Source organism: Micromys minutus (genome assembly GCF_963924665.1).
Source record: "Micromys minutus genome assembly, chromosome: 10".
NCBI classification, from domain to species: Eukaryota; Metazoa; Chordata; class Mammalia; order Rodentia; family Muridae; genus Micromys; species Micromys minutus.
This window is the reverse complement of record NC_137979.1, coordinates 13344445-13366429: the sequence shown is the minus strand read 5'-3', so window position 1 is coordinate 13366429 and position 21985 is coordinate 13344445. Positions and strand designations below refer to the sequence as shown.

At 50.0% G+C, this 21985-nt stretch overlaps 1 protein-coding gene across 1 annotated transcript in view; it reads right to left on the bottom strand.

Moving 5' to 3' along the window:
* Positions 1-12278: 12278 nt before the first annotated feature.
* Positions 12279-21985, bottom strand: part of KCNJ12 (potassium inwardly rectifying channel subfamily J member 12) — a 46211-nt gene continuing 36504 nt past the window's right edge. The window contains exon 2 of the mRNA XM_080924564.1: positions 12279-16322. Within this exon, the coding sequence (XP_080780690.1) occupies positions 14983-16266 (1284 nt within the window). The 5' untranslated portion in view covers positions 16267-16322 and the 3' untranslated portion in view covers positions 12279-14982. The remainder of the gene's footprint in view (positions 16323-21985) is intronic.

Sequence of the window (21985 nt, the reverse complement as noted above, 5' to 3'; positions counted from 1 at the left end):
ACTTTTATGATTCCCTGGCAAGAAATGCAGTGGGGAAGAAGGGAGTCAGCCATGAGAGGGCATAGGATGGACCACACCATGTCAGGGAAGCAGAGATCAGAGTTAGGAGCATGCAGACATGTGAGGGTCAGGGAAGAGGCCCAGGGACAACTCCCCAGCACGGGTCTAAGACAGCAAAGATAAAATATAGATTTAGAAAGTGTGCTAGCCTCGGGAAAGATTGGAAGTGCTCAGCCATTGAGCTAGTCACGGCATATCAAAATTAAGATGATGTGTGCATACGTGTGTGTGTGTGCATGTTGGGAACCACAGAGCAGATTAACTATTCACCACTACAGTGGAAAGAAACTGACAGACAATATTTGTAATACAGAAGTAGAGGGTAACCCATTTTTAAAGTTTCTATAGCAGACAGTAAAGTACATACACTGGTCATCAGGATATCCTTGAATAGGAACAGCCTAGGTGCAGGGTGGTTAGGGTAAAGGTGGCTCTGAGATTCAGGGAGAAGTCTAAGGCAGCATGCTTCAGGGGAAGTGATGTGTTTATTGCCAGTCTTCCCGACAGCAAGTTATAAAATCAGGCAAGTGGCCATGAGAGAATACAGTGTGCATTTTGATAGGGGTTGTATCCATGGAGGGTTGGGGGACATTCAGGAAAAGAGGACTGAACTGGACAGCATCATAGTGAGTAAAACAGAAAAACAAATATGGTGTATCTTCTCTCCCACATGGGCAGAGCAGTAAGACAGGATAAGATAATGTACCTGAGTGAAAGTACCGTCAGAAAATTCATCATGTTGCATGAGGAAAGGATGCTAATTTAAAAAAAAAAAAAAGTGAGACTGAGTCTTGCTCTGAAGCCCAGGCTGGCTTGAAACTAGGTAGCCCAAGCTAGTCTTGAACTCATGACAATCCTCTTGTCCCAATCTCAGCCTCCCAAGTGCTAATATTATAGGCAAGACTCATCTAGCTTACCATCATTTTTTAAAACACACACACACACACACACACACACACACACACACACACACACACACACTGTGATAGGCATGGTACAGGCAGAGCTGAGAGTTCTACATCTTCATCTGAAGGCTGCTAGAAGACTGGCTTCCAGGCAGCTAGGAAGAGGATCTTAAAGCCCACACCCACAGTGACACACCTATTCCCATAAGGCCACACCTACTCCAGCAAGGCCACACCTCCTAATACTGCCACTCCCAGGGTCAAGTATATGCAAACTATCACAGTGTGTGTGTGTGTGTGTGTGTGTGTGTGTGTGTGCCATGTTCCATTCTTGATGATAATGAACTTGAACCTCTAAACCTGTAAGCCAGCCTAATTAAATGTTGTCCTTATAAGAGTTGTCTTGGTCATGATGTCTGTTCACAGCAGTAAAATCCTAACTAAGACATACACACACACACACACACACACACACATACACACATGTGTTGTCTTGAAGTACCAGAGGCTAACCACCCAAAGTCTGCTGGTTAAAACCAGCCTGTTAGAACCATGTCTTTCAGGAGGGTCTGCAGAGTATAGGCCTTGTTTTCTGTGTTGTTGTTTGCTTTCTTTCCTTGGCTTGAGGCTGTAGAACTTTTCTCGCCTCCTTCTCTGTTCATAGTAAACCTTCCTCTGCTTCCATCTTAGAAAAACACCTCTGATTATGATTAGCTGACCCAAGAACTCACTTAGTCACCCCATCTGAAGACCAGTAGCATTTGGTCACAGCTGCAAAGTCCTTAGTCCATGACGGGACACCCACAGGGAGGAGGGCCTGTACACTTTGGTGGTGGTTTTGCAGCTGACCCAATGTCTCTTTGCTGATCTTATTTGATTCTGATGATGAGGACTGTTTGCTTATCACACAGGTGTTAATGCTCAAGTGCCAATGTGGTGTTCCTGAGAAAGTCACAATCAAGAAAGGGTGCATGGTTTCTGGTCTGTTTGTTTGCTTGTTTTTGTAAATAAACTCTCCACCCCCTTCTCCCAGGCCAGCTTCTCTAAGAACATGGGACTTAGCACATCTCTGTTGGTCCTTCCCACCCTCGTGCCCTAGAAAATGGCTCAAGGTCAGCTTCGTGGAGAGGGATATTCTGAGGTTCCTCTGTGGGTCACAGCTGGTAGCTCACAGACACATTATGAGCAGGGAATTTTGATATAAAGTGGTGTTTCTCCCAGTGGGAACATTTTCCCCCTCTAACCGGGAAGTGGTAAGAACATGATTAACATCCCCCCAGCAACCATGGCTGAGCCTCTAGGAAATGACATTTCCTTAGCATCTGCGGTATCCTCCATCTGACCTCGGTCATCCCTCCATTCCTGTATCCTAATTTCCTCAGCTGATCTCACTCCACCTTGACCACCTCTTTAGATACTCCAAACAGTGAGTTAACATTCCGAGATAACAGGAGGCTGTGAACTTGGAAGACAGCCTATATATATCCTGTATCTCTGAAGAGCCAGCCCAGGAGAAGCCGGCTGGAAGAGTCCTTTGTTACATAGGTGGTAATTTGGATGAGGAGAACGGAAAATAGTTCCAGGGGTCAGGTTCAGGCACAGCCCTGAGAAACCACAGCCTGACAGCCAGCTCTGTGACTTCAACCTCTGTCCTTTTTCCTCCAGTCCTCCGAGCGGCAATCTCTGGTCGCCAACTCCTGCTCCTCACACTCCCTCTTTGTCAGCACCTCTGGTCTCTGTATCTTCTGCTCCTGGGTAGACTCTCAGCCCTGTTATTCACCACCATCATTCGAACCTGGAGCCATTCTTCCTCCACTGGCCTCTCCTGATGAAATCTCCAGTTTCTGTCTGATGAACCTGCCTCTTAGTAGGAGGATGGGACTTTTTGGGTAAACTCCCCAAGAATGGAAGCTGCTGTCCGTCCCCATCCCACACATCAATCATTCATTCATGCACTCATCTGGCCATCTGTCCACCCACCCACTCTCACCCCATCCATCCATTTAGCCATTTAGCCATAGATGGCCACTCATTAATTACATATAAGCTTAGTAAGTGCCTTCCACATTAGTCAGAACCCACCAGCATACAAAATAGACGAAGCCGGCTGCTTCTCGGAGCTCACATCAAAGGCTATGTAAATGTTTTCTGTAAACAGTGAGATATTAAATATTTCAGGGCTTGCAGCCCATATGGTCTCCCACAAATACTAAACTCTGCCATTGCTGTACGGAGGCAGCCATCTATCCATGGACGAGTAAAGGGGACACGAGCACTGAGACTTAGCATCACGTTGTACAGCATGGCCATGTTTTATTAAAACAGCAGGGGAAAAGACTGTTCACCCCCAGAACCATGTTATCCGCACACCACAAATGCTTTGATCCATTTGTTTGTGCCTGAGCTCCCTGCCTTCAGCACACCGAATAAGGGACTGATTGCCTCCTCTCCCACCACAGTGTAAACCCGCTTAGTGTTTCCCCTCGTTTAGAAAAAAATATACGGTGGCTCTGATTCCTCAGCTATCAGTCTATTCCAGCTGAATTTGGATTCTTTTTTGTCTTTTGCTGTTTGAAACAGGGGTTCTCTGTGTAGCCCTGACTGTCCAAGAACTTGATCTATAGACCAGGCTGGCCTTGAACTCAGAGATCTGCTTGCCTCTGACTCCCGAGTGCTGGGATTTATACAACTAAGATGGTATATTAGACATACATATAATTGTATATGTCTATCTATATGTATGTGTACAGTCTGAGGTAGCAATTGCAATTTTCCACATTGGATGCTAATTGGCTGACACCAGCAGTTGAAGAACCCTGTCGGTGGTGGCATTGCCAATGGTCATAACCAGTTGAGACATCTTTATTTCTTACATTCCAGCATGCCCTTCTCTTTGGTCAGCAAGTATTTTCTTGTGAACTCTACACTAGTAGATAATGCAGATAAAGGAGGAAAAAGCAAACTTAACACTGACAATCCTGATAGAATATTCCATTTCTATTGGGTTCTTCTCCAGAAATAATTTAAAGTTAGGTGGGGTTTGTTTTGTTTTGTTTTGTTTTTGGTATTTTTTTTTTCCTCTGTACTTTGAGTGATGTTCTGTTTCCTTTGTCACCTCATTGCAGAGAAGCTGTTTGGACATCTGCTTGCTGATTAAGTCAGGAGATTTAGCTGTTCTCTTTCAGGGTGTCTATTGGTCCAGATGCTGAGAACCAAAAACACCAGAATATGACTTGTCAGTAGTCTGAGCAACACATTCCAATGACAAGAGCTTTCTGCCCTCCACTGGTTCCAAATAAAATATTTGTTTATTTATTTATTTATTTATTTACTTATTTATTTATTTGGTGTGTGTGTCTGTCTGTCTGTCTGTCTGTCTGTTCTTGTGGAAGGGGTGTTGAATACACACATACACTAGGCCAGAGGTCACTACTGGAAGTTTTCCTCAATTGATCTTCACCTCTTTAGACACAGGGTCTGTCAGTGAACCTGAAACTCACTAAGTCAGCTAAGCTGCTTGCAAGCCCCAGGGGTCTTCAACTCTGGGATCTCAAGGTTTTATGTGGGTTTTGGGGATCCAAACTCAGGTCTTCATGCTTGCGTGGCAACACTTCCTTGACTGGGCCATCTCTTCTGCCCATCAACTGTATCTCTGGTGGGTAGAATTCTCACAGGTTTACTCTTTTGCAAAAATAAAACAAGTACTATATGAGAAGCTGATGTGGGTGCTTAGCCAATAATCCAAAAAATCCTCTTACCATGGAAGACACCATCGAAGGTCATCAAAACCTGTAACAGTGCCCACAATTTTAGATTCACCGTAGGGGTCAATACTGATGACACTTGGGGAACAGTATCCCCACCAGGTCATTTTTTCTTTCCCAACAGAAGGCTTTGTTTGAGGACCCGCACAGAAAATGTTCTGTGAAGGCTGAGAACACTGCGCACCGCCATCCAAACCTAAGTCAACTCCACAACTTTAGACTCCTGGTGCCTTTTATTTGCTGTGTGATCCTAGCAGGTTCCAGGATTTTCCCTGCTGAGGATAGGAAGCTTTCAAACTGGAAAACACAGACAAATAAACATCCAAAGAAATAAACACACAGTGAGAAAGAGAGAGACAGAGAGAGACAGAGACAGAGAGAATAACACCACCCAGCTTTAGCTTCTGATGTCAACTGTTAACCTTGAGTGATAAAGTGCAGTTAGCCTCCAGCCCTGACTTCTCCATCCACTTCTGCTGAAATGATGCTACCCTTTCGGGTGAGCATGCCACAGTCAGATGTGCAGCTAGTGCCTTCTCCAGCCAGGCTCACACATGCCACCTGGGTGATATGACCTGCCCAGGACAGTGATTAAAGTAGGGGGAGGCTCAGGATCTAAGTGTTTCTATTCTAAAGGCTTCTTGTACGTGCCTGATACCCAGCCCCTCACTGGTTAATCTCCCTACACAGCAACACAATGTAGAGCCTTCCATCCATCTGTGCCAGCCAAGGGCATTTCCACAGATGCTGAGGTGTCAGTTTCTACCCCCATGGCAAAGTTCAACACTTAGAAATCAACTGTCTTTAAGAGAAATGACTGTAAAGGGGGAGGAGGGAATCGCTTTGCTCTTCATCTTCACGGGAACACACAAAGCATCACTGGTGAGTTCAGAGCCCTTGTGAGTCCTCACACCATGTGGCGCTGCCACACTTATTTCTCACTCCAGACAAGTGCACGAATACTTCAGATGCTCTGCTGACTGGGCTTGCACGCAGACCACCTGACAGGGTGTTGTGTCTAGCCTTGGAGGAACCAGAGGATACTTGCCCACTGCTCTCCAGGGTCCACTCTGGGACAGGTACCAGTGAAGGGAATGGTAAAGATGGGAGTTTGATCCAGGAAGCACTGCAGCTCTGGAGAGGAAATTCAGGCAACATAAATCCAAGGACACTGATCAAACCATCAGGACATGGGTTTTACTTTCTCAAAGATGCCCGTCTACCTGTCCTGTCTGGCGATCTCTATCTCTCTCCGTCTAATTAATAACCATCCCCACAACCATGACACCATCCTACCCAGCTTCCAGACACTGTAAGGTTTTCACACTTCTGGTAAATGTATCTGAAAGGTGGGGATGGGGTGAAGGCTCCAGACAGGTAGCCGCTATGAGCTCAGACCATCCCCCCGAAATGCTTCAGTGCCCCCCCCCGCTACTGAGCAGCAGAGCCTCACACACTCTGCTTTCTGCTCCCTCATCAGCCTCTTTATTGAACCCCACTGTACTTTCTTTTATTTCTTTTTTTTTATATACAGGACTTTACTATTTGGCCCAGGTCGTCTAAAACTCACAGCAAAATCTCCCTGCCTCAGCCTTCTAAGTGCTGATACCACAGTTTTTTTAACACCCCTCATTCAGTCCACATCTTTGTCTCAGACTCTGCCTTCACACCTGCTCCTCCTTCACACCTGCTCCTCCTTCACACCTGCTCCTCCTTCACACCTGTTCCTCCTTCACACCTGCTCCTCCTTCACACCTGCTCCTCCTTCACACCTGCTCCTCCTTCACACCTGTTCCTCCTTCACACCTGTTCCTCCTTCACACCTGCTCCTCCTTCACACCTGCTCCTCCTTCACACCTGCTCCACTGTCTTAAATCCACAGGTGTCTCTATGCACAAATTCTGTTGGTTACTTTTTTCTTTCCCCATTTAAAAAAAAAATCAGACGTCATGTGCAAATACTCCGTGTTGTGAGCTTTGAAGCATACAGACACAGCACTTTCTGCCCACCTCCATGCCCCCTCCTGCACACAAACCCAGTCCTACATCCTCCAGCCCAATCCCTGAGCATGTGCTCTGGGCCTACGGCTGTGTATTCTTCAGAATGTCACCTGATGGGCATATAATGGAATATGGCAGGACACACACTAGGTCTGGCTTTTTTCATTTCACTCCATTATTTCAATAGCATCCTATCCTACCTTTGTGTGTGTGTGTGTGTGTGTGTGTGTGTGTGTGTGTGTGTGTGTTACTCATAAGATTCCATCATGGAGTGGGCTAAGGGCTGGTTAGCCAGGAAGAAATTAATGATGTGTCAATGTAAAAATACATACATCAACCCGACACACTGATACTCCAAGCTGCAAACACTGAGAAGCTGTAATCATGGAGGACAATACTGTGCCTTGCCTGTCCCTATACTCACAGGCCACAGACTCCTTTAACATGAAGCAAGATGGTCTTTCCTCATACCAGGAGAGAGAAGCATCCCTAGCCCCAAAGTCTGAGCCCCAGGACTCTGATGGACCTATAGAAATACCCTCTGCATCCACTGCCTTCACAGACCCACACAACTCCAGGGAATACCTGTCCTGGAATTCACGTACCCACACCTGCAGTACAAGTTCTGTCGTTTTAGATAATTTGTCATTGTTTGTCTAAAAAGCAAGTATCAGTCGGGTTTCATCCCTGGCTCTACCCAAATAGATTTTCCCTTGGATACCTGTTGTTTGTGCGTTTGGGTTCTGGATCCAGAGATGCCGTCTTGGGTCAAGGATGGGTAAGGGTCATTATTTATATGTTCAGTGCTTACTCATTAGGCGAGGGGCTCACCTCCAGAATTAGTCACAACAAAGCAGCCCTAAACACGCACTCAAGCTTTCTCGTGTGCACCCGACCGCCACTCTCAAAAGTCCATGGCTGAGTTGATCTGAGAAGACAGCCTACGTCTGAGTTTATTAAGAAACTGCCAGATCTCGGGCATCTTTGCCACATTCGCTCTCTGCTGAGCCGGCAGAGGTTCTGTTGTGGCTACTGCCATCCTGTGTTGCTGAGAGAGCCACAGGGAGGATGCTGAGTGCCCCTGAAGCTGGAAATGGGGTCAGTATCATTTGAGGACACAGCTGTGGGCCTCACCTGTCAAGACTGGCAGGACCTGGATGTTGCGCAGAGGAGCCTCTGCAGGAATGTGATGCTGGATGCAGAACTAGGGCAGCCTGCTGCTCTCCGCGTGCTGTGGTCTTCAGGTGGAAGCATGGCTTTGATCCACAGAGTGTAACAGAAGGCTAAGTGTGAAGCCTCTGACGTCAGTGAGACTTCAGAGATTGAAAGCCAGCCTGAGAAACTCAGCACGGTATCATATATATAATCTACATATCAGATATATTTTATATAGATGAGCAAGCATTTTGCTTGAAGTGTGCCCTACGTGACATCTGAATCTATATCAGCATAAAACCTTTGGAACCTGAAGACAGCCACCTCCTAGCTGAGCTCGAAATGGCATAAAAAACCCGATAAAGGTCATCAGGCTGAGGCGTGCTCTGTAGTAAAACACACTGCCACAGTTCCCCTGACTCTGGGCCAAGATGCGCTAAGAAATCCCACAGACCCACATTAGCAGGCATCAAATAACCTACACCAGTGAGAGCTCGGTTGAAATTTAAAAATAAATCGGACTCAGGATGTGGCTCAGTGTGCTTTCAATACTGGTGTCGTATGTCTCCATTTATAAATTCTTCGTGTTATCTTTATCTTGAGGGTATATGCTCATGGATGGTTGTTTGTAAATATAATCAGTCGGTGGGGGAAATTGCAGCCAATTTAGAGTTGTCCTTGGACAAGGGCATTTGTTTGATCAAGATGAATTTAAAACAAACAAACAAACCCTCTTTCCTGAGAGACAAGGTATTGTGACACACAGTCTTTGAACTCACTCTGTTGCCCGACTGTGGGCCATTCCTTACTTCATACTCCTGACGGATATCACCACATCCAGCTTCACAACGCCTCTTGGCTCTCCAAGGGTTTCACCCTCCCTGTCCCCATCTGGGATGCTCACCTCCCATCCGGCTAGGAACAGCTCTTGTCTCCTGTGCTTCTTTTGTATCTCTTACTGGGCTCCTTCGAGGAAAAGGGAGCTTGTTCTTCAGAGTGCCGAGGCCCAGCAAAAATTGGGAGAGCATAAAATCCTGCTCAAGGGCAATGACATGCTAGAGTGGACAAAACAACTGTGGTATACAGAGGGCTGAGACTGGTGGTGATGAAGGCTGGGCCAGGCATGGTCCTCACGGCATCTCTTGTCCCACATCGTATTGATGGAGGCTCATACCATGCCCTCGGGAACCTGAGCTGTATATTTGGAGTCTTGTGTAGTATCCTCAGGGTCCTTTGGAGACCCTCTGGGCTCTGTGACCTGCCCAAACCCAGCCCAAACAATCTCTCTTCCCTTTACTCTCTCCTATAGGTTTTGTTTGTGCAGTGTTTGTCTGAGAAACCCCCTTCCCATGCATCTTGCAAACGTCAGCTTAGCCCTCAGACCTCAGAGGAACTGTCACTTTCCTGAAGAGGCTTACCTTGGTTCCTCTAGCTAGCTGGGCCTCCCATTTTGTGTCCCACTACTCTAACCTTGGACCACAGTACTGTACTGCTCTGGGCTGTGCTCTGACCCATGGCTCCTTCTCAAAGCACCTGCCCCCAGTTACTCTTCTCTGGAGACTTGCCTTAAGTGGAACCACCATGCTCAGAAACAGTACTCGTGGGGTAGCTTTAGCCAAAGGCTGTCCCTGAAAATTATAAACCCCAGTGCCCTTGTAGGTGGGACTGCTCCTTTATACTCTAGGGAGGAGCCGTCTGGTCTGCTGCTGGCTGCTGCTGACACACACTTCTCTCCTAGTACCTAGTACCTATGCTATGTTGCACTTGCCCTTCCTTGGACAGTACTCCATTAATTAGAATCCTCACTTCTAGGGGACTTGGACCAGGACCCTAACTCAGCATCTCTCTCCTCAATCTCATGAGTGGAAATCTCTGGCCAGACAGAAAGGACTGAGCCTGGTTGGTATCCCGAGAGTGGCATCTTACAAACACTTGGAGAAAGGATGGTCAGGGGAAGGATGCTCAGGGCTCTTCTCTCCTTATATGAAGAGAATGACACCTGGAGTGACAGGTAGACCATGGGACAGAGACACAACCTGGGCTTCTGAGTTCTGGACAGCCTAGTACGAGCCCCTTCTGCATTTCCTAAGGAGGAGAGTAGGTCAAGAAAGAGCACAGGGGCCTCCTAAGCCCGAATTCCACCTAGCACAAAAGCCTGCCCACCCCATGCCAGCTCTGCCCTCTTTTCCTGCCTCCAGATTTAGTCACCCTGACCTGAAGCAAGGCCTTTTCCTTCTCTAGGTGGCTGGTGGCTAGGCTCTGTCTAGGTTGGGTCACAAGAGGGACTGCAGAGCCCTCTCTGTAGATAGGAAACCAGCCTATGCTCCTCCTATCCACTGCACATAGAGGTACACTGTACCCATTTCTGATCCTAGGGACTCAAGGAGACCAAGAATCCCCGTCCTGATCAGCTTAATAGCCCTAGGGCAGACAGCGAACAAGCCCAGGTATTATAGGGCTTAACAGCCTGGAAGCCATTGAGGATGAACCCCACTTCCTGGTCTCTACTTTAGGATCTATGTTTCCAGTAGCTCTAGAAAGAGAAACATCAGCTTTGCCACCTTTTAGGAAATCTGATTCACCTGAAGACACCTAAGGGAACAACTAATTATCCCTTTAATGAGATCATGTACTTGTCCCTCCCCTAAGTTCCTCCCTTAGAGCAAACTCTCGGAGCTCTTCCACCCTGAAGTTCTGTGGGGACTGCTAACCTTTTAGAGCTATTCAAAAAGGTGTAACTTTTATTCTTCCTTTGGTGTGTTTTTTCTGACACTCTGAGCTTTCTCTGGGAAGCTCTTCCCCAGCCTCTTTCCCAGCATGCATCTGCTTACGCACTGTGCCACTGCTGATTCTGTCCACTTGTTGGACGTGCTACCTTCAAGCTAACTCACACAGCATGGTTTTTGGTCTCACCCTCCTCCATCTCCCTTCTCCTGGAAACTTCTGGAATTTACAGCTTTCCAGCTCTGCTGGTATTCTCTCTGAGTCACTCTCTAGATGAAGAAAACCCTAAGGAGGGGAGTCCCAGTCTCCCCCAGTAACACAGGTAAAGATGACGTGGCTAGAGAGGAGAGACCCAGATGCCCATCGTATCTGCTCAGGAACAGAAGGAGGAACTTCATCCATTTGCCAAGATGAGAGAAGGGGGCCAGCCAAGGCACTGACCGCCAACCCTGACAACCTGAACTGTCTTGACGAAAGGAGAGAATGGACTCTCAAGTTGTTCTTTGACCTACACACACACACACACACACACACACACACACTAAATTAATTATGTAATTTTAAAATACTTTAAAAAGAAATCATAAAGGGGAGCTGTTCATGCAAAGGTCTATCTAAAATTCTAAAGCGTCATGGGAAGTCTGGGGCACATGGGGGTGGGGGGTTCTGAACAGGGGGCCCGCACAGAACAGGGTGGCAAGTGCCAATCTGAGATTTAAATTCAGTTGGGCAGGAAGCTGGGAGGAGGCCATATTGGGACTGGATGGAGGGTGTGTTACAGTGGAATGGGGTGTGTCCTTGGAGTTCTCCTTGTTGCTAAGATCTTCTGGTCAGTACTGTAGGGGAGGCTTATGTACAAAGAATAAGGTCACAACATTCTGGCTCGGACTGACTGAGATCATGGTGGAAGAATCCCAGTAGAACTCCAAGACTCTGGGCCTTACCAGACCAAGTCAGCAGCTCCAGAGCCCTGTCCAACCTCACCCCAAGCCTGCTCCTGTGGATCTGCTATAGGGAATCACAGCTGGAATTCCCCTAGACCACTATCCCGGGGGCTAAAGAACACATCTGGAATCATGTACGTCTGCAGGACACAGGGCCCCCGGGTCCTGTGCTGAAGCAGAGGATTAGAGATCTACCCACTCATTGAAGCAGTCTGGACAAAGGAAGGAGTTCCCTCTGTATGGCCTTGGTCACGGAGATCCCAGAGTCTGAGCCTTTGGCATAATAAAAGCAATTTCCAGAAAACAAACAGATATGGGTCCTACCAACAGCCTTTGTCTGCGTTCTGTTCTCAGCTCCAACCCCACCCTGCCTCATGTGTCCTCAGTTAGACCTGTGCTGGGAAAGGGCTTCTTCTAGTCCCCAGCCCTCCTTTCCCTTCTTGTAGAAGAAACAAGGTTGCCCATCTCAGGACCAGGCTTCCTGTATCTGAAGGTGAAAGAGCCAAAGAATGAGGCGGAGGCAGTGTGTGGAGCGGTGGGGAGTATCTGTTGAAAAGACTGAAAGCCTTGGGGGGGGGTAAGGGGGATGCGGGAGAGGGGGAGGAGGGTGGCAATGGCCCCAGGGAGCCCTATGTGTGGTCCAGCTGCTGGGGGCCCCGTGGGAATGCTCGGCACGTGGGAGAGGCGGGCAGAGGGCAGTGAGACACACATCTCAACACAGTAGCATTCAAAGAGATCAAAATGCATTTAATGTGGTCTAGTCTCATTGCCTACATCTTTAGATACCACTATGTATTGAAAATAACATGAAAATTCTCCAGTTTCACCGTTTAAAATAGATTTAACATTCTATGACCTCGCACAGGGCAGACACCCAGACAAGGGCCTCCCTATGGTGTGTCCTTCTGCCCCCAGGCCCTCGGCTGGACAAGGACCAGGTGCACAGCACCAGATGGGCTCAGGCAGCTGCTCCATCCTGTGCAGCTCTCCTCCCCCTTCCCGTCACATGCTGCACACAACAACCACGCCATTGACATTCACATACACACACCCTGGGACCTCCACACACTCACACACGTTCATACACACACACAGATGCATCCGTGGCCTCCGACAGGATCTGCTGCAGAGGCTTACTTACCATCAGTCTGAGACACACTGTGTACAGCCTGCATAACCAGGGCAGGGCAGGGGCTCAAGTTGGACCGTGATCATGTCTGCAGCCAGCATCCAGCCTGAACAGTTCAGGTTGGTGGGCACTAAACCCACCTTACCTGAATTAAAAAAAAAAAAAAAACAAGCACACACATACCTGTGGGCGAACATAGACTACCTGTACACAAACACCTGTGTATGCCATATACCTGTATCACGCACAGGAAGACGATCATGTGAACACGGCTGTACATGTGTACGTACACACACACCCTGGTTTTCCTTTTCACACACTCCCCAGGGCCAAGCCTTCCTGCTTGGCACAGGCACATGGCTCCCCTCTCAGTAGCCTTCCCCATTAGGTGCACTAAAGGGGGGAGGGGCTAGTTTGGTCTTTAGCACAAGCAATAAATAAATACAGGGGAAGAGGAAAAAAGAGGGCAGAAGAATTTGAAAATACAGCATCTGCCTGCCTTTGGCAGAGATGAAAGGCAGCTTTAGCTGCTCCCCAGCAGGGCCCAGGGACTGGACCATTCTGGCAGGCCCCGGCCTGGAGGAGGATGGGCTGGCTAGAGTTCTGGATGCTTCAAGCCACTGAGATGAGCCAGGAACAGGTCTTGGGGGACCAGGAGCCCCTAGACCCCGTTCTGGATACAGGCCCACCTACTCAGAAAAAGCAACAGGTGCCCAGGCTCCTACAGTAGCACCCAGTGGTCAGACCCACCCTCCGCCCTCTCCCCACCCCCAGCCCTGACAACTGGATAGAGAGGTGATAGGCAAGTACTCCCAGGCTAAATGCACCCTTAGGCCCCAGGGCCAAGACTAGAAAAGTCAGTAAGATTTGGGGGCAAAGATCTGGTCAAGAACAAAGAAGCTCATGCCTCTGCAGCAGGTCCTAGGGAAATCTCCTAGGTTAGAAATTAGCATGGAATCTTAAACTAGATGCCTGGGAGCAAGCCCACCTCAGGTCTCCCTGATTGGGCACTATGGGAAGACTCCATGGCTTGGGCCTCAGGAAGGAAAGGTTCCACCACAGCTTCTTAAAAGCTGAACAGAAATTCTTGGTTTGATGGCATTTCTCTGGTCATCTCTATGGTGGCAGGGAGCTGGTGCGAGAAGGGGTAGGGGTTGTCTCTCTCCTCTCCTAGACTCTGCCTTCCAGTAGGAGATGACAGGCTAGGGCCAGCAGGGCTTCCTCTTCCTGCCCCAGGAGTGTGGGACAAAGGCAGGCAGAGACCGTGGTTGTGAGAGAGCAACTCCTGCAGCCTCGGAGGGGCCTGTGGGAGCTTCATGAATGGAGTCAGGGGCAGTAGGGAAAGATCAAACGAGTCTAAGAAAACCAGAAATGACGGAAGCCAGAGTCTCTAAGGCACAACTCAAGCTGAGTGTCCAGCGACGGGCTGGGGCTGACCCACTTCCTGGGAATGTGGGACCCGCGCCCCATGCTAATTTCCTGAGTGTTCTTTTCTAAGAAGCACCCACTCTGGTGTTTCCTATGCCCCTCACTGCAAGGGGTGGAGCCCTGGGGCAGACAAGGGAGTGAAGCACAGGGGAGCACAGAATTGGGGGAGGGGTCTAAACCCAGCCCTGAGGCAGCTGAGGTACAACATCAAACAGAAGAGCCAGCCAGATTCACCCTAGTGGGCCCCACCCCCAGAGACATTCAAACACTTTATTAGGATCGTTAACATGGTCACAGCAGCCCGATTCGTCCTTAAGAATGACAACTTGCAGGGCCCTGGCCCACGTGAATGAGAAACCTGACCTCTGAGAACTTTCAGGGGTCTCCAACCAGCCACTTGCCTGGCAGCGCGCTGAGTAGAACGTCAACTGTCCCCACACCGTGAATTTTAAAAATTGAACCACCTGTGAGTGTTTTCTTGTGTTTTGTTTTGTTTTTGTTTTTTGTTTTTGTTTGTAAACAGTCTTACTTAAATTAAAAACCAATGAAGTGTACATACACAGCCTTCTACCACCAGGGCTGGGACCTGCTCCTGAGGCCTCCAGCAGAGTCCCCAACCCCTGTGCAACCCTGCCCCAAGAAGTCACCTCCTTGCCCATGCGTCTACATCAGCCTCTGAGGCCATGAGCTGGTCATTCTGGCCATCCACTCTCCCGACAACTTTCCCAAGCTATTGTGAAAAAACATGAAAGAGACTAAGATGCTACTGAGTCTGTGACCCAAGGCATTTAGCCTGCTCTGCTCAAACACAGGTCCCCAAGGGACATGGGACCTGTTGTGGTCAGCGTGGTGCTGCATCTAAGCCAAGGGCACTCAAATCTCTGACTCCCGTCTGTAGGGCCGCTCAAGGGCACTGCTGCTGGCCTGTAGTCTGTCAAAGTCATGCTCAGGCTGAGGGCTGCGGCCATCCCGGTCCGGAACCACCTCATCCTCCTCATCTCTGCTCAGGAAGGCCAGTTCATTCTCATAGCAAAAAGAGTTGGCACTGGGCAGGAGGAACTTGTTCTCCACCAGGTCCTTGGCGCTGCAGCGGGGTGTAGATGGCACCTCGTAGGTCTTGTGGAAGTGGGAGTAGTCGATCTTGTACTGGTTCTTCTCTTCGAAGAGCACTGGCTCAAAGCGGTGGCCCCATAGGATCTCATTAGCCAGGTAGGAGCTGCGAGCCTGTGTGGTCATGGCTGTGGCCTCTACCATGCCTTCTAGGATGACCACAATCTCAAAGTCGTCTGTCTCGAGGTCCTGACGGCTAATGCCAAACAGCGGGCTGGCCTCATCGATCTCGTGTAAGATGGTGATGGGTGATACCAGGAAGATACGGTCCAGGCCCTTGTCAAAGCCAACATCAATGTCAATCTGGTCCAGTGGGATGTACTCACCCTCCTCTGTGACCCTGGGCTTGATGAGCTGGGCTCGCACATGGGCCTCTACGATGTGGCTCTTGCGCAGGTTGCCCACGCGCCACATGAGGCAGAGCTTGCCGTCACGCAAAGCCACCACGGCATTATGGCTGAAAAGCAGAGTCTGTGCCCGCTTCTTGGGCCGTGCCATCTTGGCCATGATGGCACCGATCATGAAGGAGTCGATGATGCAGCCCACAATGGACTGAGCCACCACCATGAAGACAGCCACCGGGCACTCTTCAGTCACGCAGCGTAGCCCGTAGCCAATGGTGGTCTGTGTCTCAATAGAGAAGAGAAAAGCTGCCATAAAGCCATGGACCTGCAGCACACAGGGCGTACGGCCACGGCCCTCGGCTGGCTCCAGGTCTCCATGGGCGACAGCAATGACCCAGAAGATGATGCCAAACAGCAACCAGGAGGCAAGAAAGGCCAGAGAGAAGATGAGCAGCATGTAGCGCCAGCGGATATCCACACACGTGGTGAACATGTCAGCCAGGTAGCGCTGTGACTTCTCATCCATGTTGGCGAATTCGATGTTACACTGACCGTTCTTCTTGACAAAGCGGTTGCGGCACCGGCGCCGTGTATGCACCTTGCCATTGCCAAAACCGTTGGCCCCTGACATGGTAACCAGGTGCAGCCCGTCCTCCTCCGATGACACGATGCTGTAGGGGTTGGCCCGACTGGCTGCGGTCATCCCGGGGTCTGGTGGACCCTGGCCTGCCCCCAGGCTGACTCCAGGCAGGGGCACTTCTGCAAAAGAGAGGACAGTAGGTCTGTCTGGGCAGATATCCAGGGCGGTGACAGTAACTGACAGACACGGCCTCCGTTTTAGTCACCACAGATTCCCCCGTCTTCCCTCCCACTTGAAGCCTGCCCCTCAGTCCACCTTCACAGCTTGGAAAACAGTCTCTCTTGGCTCCCAGAAGCTCCAGCCAGTAACCTTGGCTTCCTCTCATCTCTTCTTGCTCCTATACCAAGGGCCTTGCTTTCACTATGTATTCATATTTCTCTTACCCTCATAGACCAAATCCTGGTCACCTCTACGCTGGACCAAGGCAAGGGCTGTCTCACCAGCCTCGCTTCATCTGTCTTCCTCCCAGTCCCCAATGGCACCAGAAGTTGAATGCCATCCTTCCTCTACCGACAGCCAGCTGACCCCGGGAGCCACAGGGTCCACACAGGCAGCCCCACGACCCTGTTGCCCAGCCGAACACACTCCCTGAACACACACATGCTCTCCCCTCTATACCCCCTCATATTCCTCTACCCCACACCTGCCATCTACATATATACCCTCACACTTCCTCACCCCCATACCTGCTCCCCTACACACACACACACTCCACCTCCCATTCTCCCACACATATGCTCCTCATGCTCCCCCCACAGCCCCTCCCGAAGCCACGCTGCTGTACATCAGACCCTGTTCTCATGATGTCATGACAGGCCTCTTCATGTCCTAGAAGTAATGCACACATGATCCTGACCCCCACACTGCACACTCCAGCAGATCCTCATGTAGAATATCAGTAACAACCATCATAACAACTGTGACACTGGCCAGCTCCCTCACATTAGGCCATTTATGTCACCCAGGTCTTAACAAGTCTGCCAAGCCCCTGGCCTCATTATGTCTGATATTTCATGCTCACTCTGTTTGTCCCCCCAGAAGCCCAGAGCAACCACTAAGCACCTGCTCGCTACACCCATATCTTTTCTCTCATGGGTTCATATGATACAAAGGGTAACCCAAGAGTAGACACCCATATTGAATCTCTTACGGTTGCCCTAACTTCAGAACAGACATCTTTCCCCATCTCTGCTGTGGACCACAACACCACAGCTCTCACCAGTGTCACTTGCTTCCATGACCACCTTTGGCCTCCTACAGGGAATTCCATAACTCCAGACCAGCCTAGCACACAGTCCTCCCAGAGAAGACCCAAAGAATGGTAAGATGGCTGGAACAAACCCATTTCTCAGGCCCAGGCTTTACATACTCCCCATTGCTCCACAAGGACCGGTGCTAGGCTAAGCCAGGGATCACAGCATGCCTAGTCCTGTAGACTCTAGCCTGTCTCAGCTGAGCTGAGCTGAAAGTGAGTGTCCACTGATGTAGCAGAGTACTGGTGAGCTGAACATGCTGTATCTCCCCATCAAAGGGATGCCATACACCACAAGACCTAACCAATTACATGTCAATTTAGAGCCCAATAAAACCTAGAAACTCTCAATCACCTGACATCAAGAGGAAGACAGAGATCCCAGAAGAAGATCCCAGGGTAGTAGAGCACCTGGGGAAGGCTGAATGCTATCAAAACTTCCTGCCCTTGGACCCTGGAGGGTGGCTTTGCCCTATTTTTCAGAGCTCAGAATAGGAAGACACTTGCTCAACATCTGTAAGCAGAGATAGCAATGCTGGAATTCAAGCACATCTGGACAGTACGATCCCTGGCCACATCTCTACCAGAGGCTCAGAGGGACATGGCCTGCAGACTCTGCCACCAACACAGAGGAGTGGGTGGAGACCAGTAGATCAGACAGCTCAGGAAGGACTCTCGGGGTCTATGTCATGAGCCACAGTGCTACTGAATCCTGCAGCCTGGCAGACACAGACGCAGCCATGAAGCTTGAGAGCCACAGGAAGAGCTTGTCAGGCACAGGGAAAAACACAGCCAAGAGCCTCAGGTCATCCTCTAATGGCATGGAGGGTTTCTAAAGGGTAAAGGTACTCCCAACCAAGACATATAAGTTCCACCAGGAGAACTGATCTCCGAGCCTCATGTCTGTCTAATGCAAGGTGTCCTACCATGTGACCTCAAGCCCTACAGGGCCACCTGTGCTCACTCTGACATCCTCCCGTACAGCTGTTTCAGTTGACCACCTCACCATGGGCCTGTGCAGCTGAGGCTCGGGGCCGTAATGGTGGATGCTGTTTCTGTCTAGGCCAGGAGGCAGAGGGTTGGTGGGGCTGAGGAACCCGGGGACCATTTTGGGGAGACATCTCAGCCCCGGGTTCCTGAGCCTTCCAGGGGAAGGTGGCCAAGGTTGGGGTACTCAGACGCCGGGAGGAGGCTGCCAGATCCCAGGAGCCAGGTTTGTGTGGCCTAGAGGCCTTGAGGGACGTCCAGCGGGTCATGGTGGCTCTGGCTTGAGCTATGAGCAGCAGCTGGCCTGCAGGGAACAGAATCACAAGAATCAAAGAATGGGGATCCAAGTCTAGAACCCTGCTCCAGGAAAGCAGCCTCGCTTCTGGCCAACCCCCATGCTGCAGCCATTCCTAGAACCACCTAGGCATTGTCCCAGACCTGAGAACGCCCACTTTTGTGGCTATTCCACCCACACCAAAGAGAAAACCAACTTAAAGTTTATGCCTGTTCCACACCTTGAGCCAGAAACTGATCCTGAGTGAATTCATTTGTCCCCAAACACCAAGAGAGTATACGTGAGCATCAGAAGCAGACAGGGCCCTAGGGTGTGGAAGCCCCTCACTTGGGGCTTGATGAAGACAGAACCCAAAGGATGACCCAGAAGCAGAAACCAGCATCACAGACAGACCAAGTGTCAGAAGGAGACCTCCACAAGAAGGTTTGTGCAAGAAGGTGCTAAGGATCTCTTAAGAACCAGAGGGCAGAGTCTCAGCCAGGGACACACGGGGTGTCAGGCTGTTGCTCAATGGGCTGTGCGGAGACTAGGGAAGAAGAGGAATGAGAATTTGTTTCCCTTGAAGAGGTCTAAGTAAGAAAAGAGCCCAGCACCCCTTTTCATAGGTGGGGAAATTGAGGCTAAAGGAGAAAAAAACAGTGCTCAAGCCAACAGTGAGAACCATATTAGCAAGGCTGAGGCTGGCCGGTGGGGGATGAGGAAGACCCAATGGCGTACAGTACCTGAACTAGACAGGGAGAGCCGACACTGGATGGCACACAAGACAAAAAGCAGGCAGAGTGGGCACAGACTCCACAGGAGGAAATGGCCTGTTCTGGACCTACAGGCTTAAGACCAGCTTCTTGTCCTGGCATCTGCAGGCACAGCCTCTCAGCATCCCAGTAAGAGCACTAGCTGGGGCCAGGACTGGAGCTTTGAGCAAAAAGAGCTACCACCTAACCCAGGGTGGAGCCTGGGAGTCATTGGGAGGTACCTCCGGATGGAGCAGGACATCCCATGCCAGTCTCCAAGGCTCTGGGCACCTCAGGTTTCGTTAGTATCCGGGAGGAACTGGGACAAGGCTTGGGCCCATATTTCTAAATGTCAGTAAGATGCTGACTGCAAAGACGTGGGCCCTGAAAGACGAACGCCAGGTGAGCTCTCTTCCTTAGGCTCCTCCAGAACAAGGAGCAAAGGGTCAAATTTTATCAAGTGCAGCTTCCTGACCATCATTTAATCCCTGTAATGACCATGACGGTTAACCCCTTTTCCAGGGAGGAAACTGAAGCTCAGGGAGATTGAGTCACTTGTCAAGGGCCACACAACCACAAGGGAGTGGAGTTTCTGCTCTGGAGAGCCAAGATGAAAGCAACACCAATTCCCTCAGATCCTGAGGGCAGAGTCGGTAACAACATATTTCAGGACCAGCTCTCCAGACCCTCACAATCCCATTTGGTAATGACATATACAATACAAACTGCCCCCACCCCCAAGTTGGCAGGCAGCAGCAGAATTTTAAGGGACAGGGTAGGTCTAATTAAGCTCCTACATCAAAAGACTCCTTGGAGGTCACATGTGCAGGGAAGGCAAGCATGTGACATGCTGGGGTCTTTTCCTTCCACCTGTGCCCGTGGCCATTTTCAGTCATCAACCACAGAGCTTTGGCCCACTGCACCCAGGATTGGCTAAGGCAGTCACTACCTATCTTAGCATGAGAAGCTCCCTGTCTCCTCCATCACAAAGGAAATGCGAGACCAGGCAAGCAAGAGCCCCAGAGTTCTCCCTTGTGCCAGGTCCTGCCCAAAAGGTAAACCTGTGGTAGCAGGCAACAGAGAACGGCACTTGCAGAGATGGCCTGGCCAGAGCTGGGGGCACATAGACCAGTAAGGAATAATGATCTGGTCTGGTTGGTAAGAGCTCAGTAGGGGGTGTTCCAGGGATAAGAAGTTGTTGAGGCAGCTGACATCTCCTTCTTTAGATCTAAGAAGGTGATTCCTTGGCTATTTTTCCAAGTCAGATGTCCTGGTCAAATCCTCAGACAACCTTTCAAGATCAGTGCATACTTGGGACTCCTGCATCAAGCCTATGCTAGGTTCAAGGGAGATAACTCAAGGGGTGGGTACATGAGTGCCACTCTCCTTCCCCCAGCTTCACAGCTCCAGAGTCCCTGCCCTGATTCTAGCAGCCACATCAATGTCTCTTGACCTTAAAAGCTCTCTGGTCATTAGACTGCACTCTGCCCAGGCACGGGGCAGGCTGGGACCCAAAACCACCAAGAGTACATGGGTAAATGGCTCCTCTTCCCCGCCCCAGACACGATAAGTGCCTGTTCTATGTGTCACCTTGGCTGGACCCTCAGCTGGGAGTCCTCAACCATTTAGACCCCCAGCTTGTTCTAGCTCCAGTCACTTACCCACCCCAGCAGAAACCCTAACAATAACATGTCCTCTCCCACCCTCTCTATCTGTTTCTTCTCTGCCTCGCCTTAGTGCCCACTCCTCTCTGGGGTTTCCTCAGCCTGCCTCTCATTAAGATGCCTGCGCTGATAACCTGTCTCTTGGACTCTCCTCACGGATTCTCTAGCGTCTTTCTTCCGCAAAGACTCTGTGAGCAACAATTTCCCATCTCCTCCGGGATGATCACACCAGCAAGAAGACAGTACAGGACCTCTTCCTCAGGGTCCTCTCTCCTCTCCTCTCTATGAAGACCTGGATTCTCTGGTCCTGGTTTCTACCCATTAGGTCCAGAAGCTGCCTGGCCATTCCTAAAGATGCTCTCATTTTAACGCCACCCCCAGTCAGCCTCCGAGGCCAGAGAGGCTAGTGTGGGTCCTGATACAGAGAACCTGAGAAATAGTCCTGCTCTCATTGGAAGGCAAAGGTGAGCGCTCAGACTGGAGGGATGGGGATGGATAGAGCCATGAATGAGGAGACAGATATATGCACAGGTGGGTGGTCCAGCAGATGGATGGATAAACTGGGCTGACAAATGTGTGGGTGTCTGGAGGGGAGTGACCAGATACTGGGTGGTTTGGTGGGTGGATGGCTGAGCAGATGAATGGGTAAAGGGAATGAGTAATGAAAGGAAGGGATGGGCAGCTAACAAATTAGAGCAGATGACTAGATAGATGAGTGGTCAGATGATTGGACCGATGGGTGCGTGGGTGGGGGTGAGGTGGGGAGGGTCGATGGGGTGAGGGGTAGAAATCAGGTGAGCATGGGAGGTGGGGGTGAGAGGGTGCATGTCTGGGGCTACTAGATGGATAACAA